The sequence below is a fragment of the Colossoma macropomum genome, unplaced genomic scaffold (assembly GCF_904425465.1).
Source record: "Colossoma macropomum unplaced genomic scaffold, Colossoma_macropomum, whole genome shotgun sequence".
Taxonomy (NCBI): Eukaryota; Metazoa; Chordata; class Actinopteri; order Characiformes; family Serrasalmidae; genus Colossoma; species Colossoma macropomum.
This window is the reverse complement of record NW_023494802.1, coordinates 4,576,046-4,584,772: the sequence shown is the minus strand read 5'-3', so window position 1 is coordinate 4,584,772 and position 8,727 is coordinate 4,576,046. Positions and strand designations below refer to the sequence as shown.

At 36.5% G+C, this 8,727-nt stretch overlaps 1 protein-coding gene across 1 annotated transcript; it reads left to right on the top strand.

Moving 5' to 3' along the window:
• The first annotated feature begins 235 nt into the window (after window positions 1–235).
• Window positions 236–8,021, top strand: taz (tafazzin). The gene is made up of 11 exons (XM_036592037.1): window positions 236–297; window positions 1,891–2,027; window positions 2,106–2,234; window positions 2,738–2,783; window positions 3,091–3,176; window positions 3,799–3,879; window positions 3,958–3,999; window positions 4,077–4,139; window positions 5,171–5,223; window positions 5,324–5,401; window positions 6,384–8,021. The coding sequence occupies exons 2-11, from the start codon at window positions 1,919–1,921 to the stop codon at window positions 6,483–6,485; spliced, it is 789 nt and encodes a 262-aa protein (XP_036447930.1). The 5' UTR covers window positions 236–297; window positions 1,891–1,918; the 3' UTR covers window positions 6,486–8,021.
• The last annotated feature ends 706 nt before the right edge of the window (window positions 8,022–8,727 follow it).

The following is an 8,727-nucleotide window of genomic DNA, read 5'->3' as shown; positions in this document are numbered from 1 at the left end:
CTTTGGCTATAAAATGACAAAGATAAAAACCATAACACAAACCAGCACTCTGACCTCTGTGTCTCTAAAAATCTTGTATCTTGTTTTGTGGGGTTAAAAGTTTACTTGTTCACAATTTAACCTTCATACGGGCTTAGACGGCCTTGCCTTGTGTCCATATTCTAGCCAAAGTAAAAATCAGACCGTGCGGATGCAGAGCCACTGGAACTACATTTCCCATAATGCACCGCTTCAGTGTATTTCTTCCTGTGTTAGTCCGTTTCTTTGCCTGACCCATCAGCTGACGGGGCAGAGAAGGTGAGAGCTTTTTTTACCGTAATTTAAAACCATATTTCATGAAATTCTGTCTGTATAGCTCCCTTTAAGTACGGTACCAAGGTGAAACTGGGCGCAAATAATTTGGAAAGCCCATGTTTAGCCTACAAACAGCCTCCATGTGCTGTGTTTGGCTGGCATGTCCACTGTTTCAAGAGCCAGAAACTTTTCCCAAGGTTTCCTAACTACTCTTTACTCACCAGCTATAGTTAAATTAAACATTTGGCAGCTTTAATCTTTCGTACTGGACCTCACCTGGGCCTGTCACTGTGTTCTGATGATGTTTAGGAGTCTAAAACTAAAACAGGCCTGGTTTGGTCAGTTTCATTCATTGCTTTAACTCAGATTTGAACATGTTGGCTGCTTTCTTAGTTGTTATTTCCTAGGAATCCTTCACGAATGTGAAAAACATGAAATCTAGGCTGCGGTAGTGAAAAAAGAACCCCGTTTCATGCAGGTTTTGCTTGTGTTTGAGAGAGTGCAGAAACGACGTCGCGCATGCGCCGTGCGCACAATTCTTGTCCTTGCAAAAGTTTCTAATACTTTAAGGCACGTCGAGGGTCATTTAGGCACGTAACTGGTCCGTATTTCACATTTTATTTGTCTCCTGAGGTCCACTTATGATGTTTGTGTCGTTTTAAGTACTAAAATCACTGCTGTTTAATTTTTACATGACCATTTCCTAACCTCACTTTTCACGTTTCCCCTAAGAATTAAAAACGGTGTTACACACTGAGGAGCCATACTATTAAAAACATCTCCTTGTAGTTACACTCATTGTCCATTTTATCAGCTCCACTTACTATATAGGTGCACTTTGAAGTTCTGCAATTAGAGACTGTAGTCCGTCTGTTTGTCTGCATACTTTGTTAGCCCCCTTTTACCTTGTTCATCAGTGGTCAGGACCCCCATGGACCCTCACAGAGCAGGTACTATTTGGGTGGTGGATCATGCTCAGCACTGCAGTTACACTGACGTGGTGTTGGTATGTTAGTGTGTGTTAAGCTGGTACGAGTGGATCAGACACAGCAGTGCTGCTGGAGTTTAAACACCTCAGTGTCATTGCTGGACTGAGAATAGTCCACCAGCCAAACATATCCAGCCATCAGCGTCCTGTGGGCAGCGTTCTGTGACTACTGATTTGATACGATTCAATTCCATTCAATTCAATTAAACTTTGTCATTATACATATAAGGGGGTACAGTATAACGAAACACATTTAAGCTACTTCTTTGGTTCATAAACATTAAGACAGGGACATGAGTGCACATGTACTATTGAATGGCACAATATGTATACACAAAATAAGTACAAAAAAATGACATATGAAGGAGTAGAGGATGACTAACACAAACTCTGCAGCAACAGATGAGCTGTTATCTCTGACTTTTCATCTACAAGGTGGACCAGCAAAGTAGGAGTGTCTAATAGAGTGGAGATGTGAAAGCCAGTAGAGGTTTGGAAATTCCTAAATGGGGCTTTCTAGTGTTAGCCAGGCACAGTTGAACTGTAATGAATTTAAATATGTTTCTTTTATATGTCAATTTACCTAATTTTCTGTCATTTACATGTAGTCTGAATGAGTGCTGTGGTGCACTTGTGATGCCCCTGGAGGTGAAATGGCCGTTTCCACAGTGCCCCCGCCTGGGCTGGAGGATATCCAGCTCACTGGTGATGGGCATGGTGGGATCATACAGCTACCTATGGACCAGTAAGTTAAACTTCTTCCTTTTTAAAGTCCTCTATTTTATATTATAAGAACTTCATCACGTGATCTTCTGCTCTGTAGAGTATGTGAACTCGTTATCAGTTCACAACCAAGACGTTTTGTTGGACTTGGTTGATGAACGGCCTCAGGACACGCCCCTTATCACTGTATCCAATCACCAGTCCTGCATGGATGACCCGCACATCTGGGGTAGGTATAGTCTCATTGAGAGTCTCAGATGTTAAAGTATATATCATGGCTGTCATATCAAAACCTTAGAACTTTTTTTTGTCATTTTTTTATGATTACACCAGCTGCTCTTTACGTTGTCTAAACATATTAAAAAATGGACCAAATGGATATGGTCCTCAATCATTTGGATTAACCATATCTAATCAAATTAACTTATATTAAAGTCGAAAATGTTGTTTTCCTCCTCCTAGAGAAGGGAGCTGTGAGGTTCTGATGGGACAGTGACTATATGCTTCATGATTTTATGCTGGTGCTTCATGATAATCAGAAATACTCAGATTCTCTGATTGTTACTTCATTGTTTTCAAGAGATGCTTTTTATATATTGTTGGTGCATATGCACCTAGACGTAGCTTTTTGCCCAAATTTAACAATTAGATCAGATTTTAATCCACATGATGGGCAAATGAACTGTGTTTTACAGCTGTATATACAGAACAGTCAAATATTACTTTCTTCAGGGGTGTTGAAACTTCAGCAGCTATGGAACTGGAAAAGAATGAGGTGGTGAGTACAGAGTTAAGCTCGCAGTAAACTGCAGATTTGAATATTGCTCCATTTATTAAACATTTGTATTAAGAATTTCTTTTGTATAGCTACTGTACTTTAAAAAAAAAAAGGGAAATTTACAATAAACATTTTAATAGGTTCTTATTTTGTGTATTAATGTTTATTGCACATCATTTTGGGCCATGTTCACATAATGAAAGGACCAGCTGGTATTTTATTCAACATACATTGACAATATATTTGTATTTTATTTTGCTAGAAGGTTTATTATTTAAGCCTTATTATTATTTTTTTTTCTGTGCAGGACCCCTGCAGCCTCAGACATTTGCTTCACAAGGGAAATCCACTCACGGTTTTTCAGTAGAGGAAAATGTGTGCCTGTAGTTCGGGGTACGCTCTCTTGTTTTGCCTACAGCTTTAGCTTCACAGGTCTAGGGCATATTTAATTGTATTCAAATAGCATGAAGAAGTTAAAAGTTCATTACATAAAAGTCACTGACTGACATATATGACATTGTCTGTTTCACATTCATAAAACACCATACAAGTAGGACAAACAAACTGTCAAACTGTGATTATCATTTTCAAATGCCTTTCAGAAAGCTTTCCTATCCTGCATACATCTTTAATGAAGTAGTTCATCCAAAATCTATAATGTTGGATATGCTGAGGGCAAAATGTGTCCAAGCATATTAAACAAAACAGGTGACCATTAAATATGTTCTTATGACTTAAAAACTTAAGGATCAACTCAGTTTTTAAGTGATATTTTCAGTTCCACAGTCGTGATGACCATCATAATTCCAGCTTGTGCAGCTACAAAGTGCTTGAGCAGCTAATGAATCAATCTAAATAGTTTAATTATAGAAACTGCATATAAAATTACAGATTGAGTGTAATACTATTTCACATGGTCATAGATTGTCACATCAAATACATAAGTTTGTTGTTGTTGTTGTTGTTGTTGTTCTTCTTCTTCTTCTTCTAATTATTATTATTATTATTATTTTAGGTGATGGAGTGTATCAGAGAGGAATGGACTTCCTCGTGGAGAGACTCAATCAGGGGGACTGGGTACATGTATTTCCAGAAGGTGAGCCGAATAGAAAGAGCAAGTTTGCTGTTCACATCAAATGTTGTTTCGCAGTCTGATACGTTTTGTCTTTTTCAGGAAAAGTGAACATGACAGAGGAGTTCATCAGGTTAAAATGGGGTAAGGCCTTATAGCTGTATTCATATACAGAGTTCACATTACTAGAATAAGATTTTCATGTTTTCGTTGTTTGGCAGGAGTTGGCCGTTTGATTGCAGAATGTTCCCTTCACCCAGTTATTTTACCTCTGTGGCATGTGGGTGAGTACTAATAAGCTAGCTCTGGAAAATAATAATAATAATCATAATCATCATTATTATTATTGTTGTTATTATTAGTATTATTATTATTGTAAGAGGAAGAGGTATTATTATTATTATTATTATTATAGGAACTATTTATAGAGTGTTTTATACATATCAAATGCAACACAAGGTGCTTCATGGTGTATGTAAATAAACAGGTAAAAACGTGGCTGTTAAAACAATATTCAAAAAAATTAAATGAGCATGGTGTCTGTTTAATACAAATAAGAAAAATAAAGAAAAATCAAGAATGTGTTATAAAACAAACAAAAGGGATTTTATCGATTCCAAGCAATAAGGTTCCACAGTCAATACCATTGATTGCCTTCAAATCAGTAGACATCAATTTGTAGGCATCATTTTGTAGTTGGTGACAAACCCATTAAAGGAACTCCAGGTCTAAGTAGTTTGGAAAAAATGAATGCCGTGTTTAAAACTTTGTAGCTATTGCGTCCTGTGCTAAACTGATACCTTTTGTCTTGCGCACATTTTTCCCTTGAATTCCCTTGAGTTCTCTGCATTTTGATGTTGAAGAGTCTAACAGTTGCCAGTCTTATGATGTAAGTTCAATACGCTGCATAAATATTACTATGTGTTACCTTGCAAGTAGCAATATTCATATTTTGTCTCTTTAATGCACTCATAATTCAGAGGATCCAGTAGTATTCAGGGGCAAGATGTATACAAGACAAAACATATCAAGTTTGGAATATATTTGTTTATCACAAGACGCTATAGCGGTGGTCTTTAGTGGTCTGTGCAGCACGGTGCATTTTTACACTGTTATACCCATTTTGTCACTTTATCATATCCCACTTTTAATATTTTATCACTGCTACAGGACAGGTGTTCTTTTTTTTCCCCTCACCTAATATGCTAGGCATTCTTTTGTTTCATCTTGGTGCCTAATTACACTTGTAACTGTGCTTTACTGTCATATGCATATTTGTATTAGTGACACTCCTAATAATTAATTTTTTCCTCAGGTTTGAATGATGTACTTCCAAATAAAACACCCTACATCCCTCGGGCAGGAAAGGTAATCACAGATCTCAGTAGATCTGATAGAAAGTTCTCCAAAAATAACAGCACTCAAAGGAAGATGCAGTGTTTTGAATGTGATTTGTCTTTTTTCGCAGAGAATAACTGTCTTGGTTGGAAAGCCCTTCACAGTCAAGCACTTGGTTGAGGCCCTGAGAGCAGAAAACAGAAGTCCGGTAAGGAATGTGTTTCCATGATACACAATATGTATCTTGATGTTTCGATTTTCTGCCGTTTGCTGACAAGATACAACGAACCCAATGCACCAAAAAAAAGATTTTTATTTATATTCAATGTAATGAGGAACAGGAGGAAAAATCAAACAAATAAAAAAATAAAAAATAAATTAATGAGATAAAGGCATATGGGCTACCCTCAAATCAGCTTGTTACTATTCAGTTTTATCTTAAGTCAAGTGGTCTTTCTAGTCATTCTTCAATATAACTTGTATACATTGGAATGAAATGTCAGGCCTCATGGTGCAACACACAACAGCTGCACATTACACAGGACTACACAGAATAAAGATACACAACCATGTGAAGTGAGTGCAGAATATACAGTAAATACACCAGACAATAAATTCACAGTAAATACACCAGACAATAAATATAGATAGGACAACTAAACCATATGTGTGTATATATATATATATATATATATATATATATATATATATATATATATATATATGGATATATATATATATATATGGATTGGCATTAAAAATGTGAATGCAAGCATAGCAGCATTAAGATAATTGAAGAATTTAAAGTGCGGGAGTGATGGTAAAAGGGTGTGTGATCAGTTTTTGGTGGATGGTGGAGAGCCTCTAGATTAGTCCAGTTGGATGTTGGAAGGTATCCACTAGACTTTTTTTTTTTAATAATAATTAATTTTATTTTCACCTCTGTATAATATTTCTTTAGTACTGTCTTATAGTTATCTATATATGTGTGTAGTGTTGTGTAGGAAACAAGTAACTATCCAAATTTAGATTTTGTATTGTGTAAATGTATTGTGATGTTATAAATTGTGATAAAGATAGCTTATTATTGTATGGCCATCCTTATTCTGAATGCAAGTGTTCTTTAAAGAAGGTGATGTTTCAGCACTGCTGTTCTTAAAGTTGAGCTATGCTTCTGTTCTTAACACCAGATGGAAATGAGGAAAGCGGTGACGGACTTCATTCAGGGCGAGTTTCGCAGTTTGAAATCCCAGGCAGAAGCTCTTCATCAGAGGATGCAGACTGGGAGGTGATCTACACATCAGGAGCCTATTGCCTCAGGAAATGCTGGACGTGATCTGAAAGACAAAATACATAAACCTGCCTCAGCAGGCGGCAGGTGGGCCATAGTGTGTCGCGGCGCCTTCCAATCACAGAAGTGTGGAGTGGATTTACTGACATTAATGGATCACTCTTGGTCACTTCTGATCGATGCTTCATCCGTCCAGGATCTGTGTTAGTGATTAAAATTTAACTGAGGCCTCAGCGACAAACAGCACGGAAATTCCTCTGTTTTTGTCATGAAGGGAATCGTTTTCTAGGTTTTGTGGTGGCCTGAGAGAAATTTCTAGTGAATAAACTGTTCCTTATATTAATTTTAGATCTTTTAAATGCTAATCTGCCAATATTCAAATGTAATTATTGCACGAAGATGCATCTGCAGCTTGTCTGCAATCTGAACTGTTGATTTTTGAATTGCTATGTTGCAAATTTTTTTTCTAATATGAAAATCTTAAAGGGTCCATATAATAGAAAACTGATTTTTTTTTTTCCTTTTTTCTAAGTTTCAAAACATTCAACATTTTTCAAGTTTCAAAACAAAACGTTCACTCCTCAGTCCATACAGTCCATTTTGAAAGGCCTGTTTTAAAATTGCTGTTTCTGTGATGTCACAAAATCCAACACATTTACATATAGTTGCCTGTTTAGCCTATGGCAGTCTTTTTCCCACCCTTTCATGTTGCCGTTACAAGGAGAGTTTCAACCCCGACTGCTTTTTAAATGAGGCACATAACTTATAACTTACATATATCAGTCTTTAAGGCAAAGTACCAAAAACAGCCTGTTTTAATTCTAAAAGATAAAGAGAGGCTGTAAAAATGAATTATGACTGTTTTTGGTACATAAAACCTATACGGACGTTTTACATGGACCTGAGGGGTAAATGCTAAATGCAAGAAAAAGGATGGATATGGGCCCTTTAAGAGTGGCAGCATTTTTTAAGAATAAATATAAATCATGACTATGTCAATGCTTTTGAGAGAGATATAAAAGTTTAGAAGTAGCTTTGCACAGTTATTTCAGTTTAAATAAAACTGCTAAATACTTTGGCATGACATGATTTTAGAGCCAGCAAAACGGTTTACTCAGAAAATTATATTTTCATAAATTTTTTCATATCTGTTCAGAATTTCGTTGAACATACGAACTTGAATGATACTTAAACAGTTACAGTTGGACTTAATTAAAGCTTTTGGCTTTTGGTAGGGTTTTGAAAAAAAAGATTTAGCTCTAGTGTATATTGGCAGCTGAATGTGATTTTCCCCCCCTCTGCTGTCTTCCTTGATCATATCTTAATTATGTGGTTATGTATTATTACTTCCTCTGTCTCGGATGCCTTGTCTGCTTTTCTGTATTTTCATACCTTTTCCAAGATTCACAACGTTGATCATCTAGTACAGTCATGTCTCTGCATCAACCTGTGAAAAACTGCCTTACTGAACCTCACTGAACCACCACATGTCTCCCTATAAACTATATGCCAGTAAAAACAAAGATGGGCAAAACTGTTTCATGCTGTAATGTTGTTTTTTTAGGAGGGCGAAAGTGTCCTTCTCTTGTGGAATGCCAATTATAGCAAATCCAGTGTAGGTAAAAATGTAAGTGCAATTTCAATGTTCTATGCAACAGCTTTCTGTCCAGCACCTTTTATGGAATTAAAAAAAGATGATATAATGTTAGATAAATCTGATCAAATGATCCTCATGTTAAAAGACCAGAGTTTTTAGAATTTAAGAATTTGTGGCCAAACGTAGGCTTGGATTAATCATGTGGCCTCTGTCATGGTAACATCCCAAATGGCATAAATGCAGCCTACATGGGACACTTTAGAGGAAGGACACTTCAAACTAGCCATTTTGTAGCATCACCCCAAATCAGTGTTGGAAAAACAAATCACCTCAGCAGGCAAAAAGAGCAAATAATTTAATAAAACCTCCTTTATTATTTGCTTTCCTTATCTTTCCTGATGTGGTATGACATGCTAGTTAGTTCAGCCAGTATTTCATTCAACTATTTGAACACAGCCAAACTCTAACAACACATAGTTTCCGACACCACTTAAACATTACATCATTTAATTGTGCTAGAGTATTAGACCACTGGAGTTACATTAGCCACTGTTCTGAGTATAAGAATGACTTCAAAGGGAATTCTGCTGAGTTTTTATTTTTCACCCTAGCTAAACCATCAGTCAGAATTGTTCACAGTGGTGGT

Coding starts and splice junctions, on each gene's coding strand:
- taz (XM_036592037.1), top strand. CDS start 1,919: ATGCCCCTGGAGGTGAAATGGCCGTTTCCACAGTGCCCCCGCCTGGGC. Junction 2,784..3,090: donor AACTGGAAAAGAATGAGGTG/GTGAGTACAGAG, acceptor TTTTCTGTGCAG/GACCCCTGCAGCCTCAGACA. Junction 3,177..3,798: donor ATGTGTGCCTGTAGTTCGGG/GTACGCTCTCTT, acceptor TTATTATTTTAG/GTGATGGAGTGTATCAGAGA.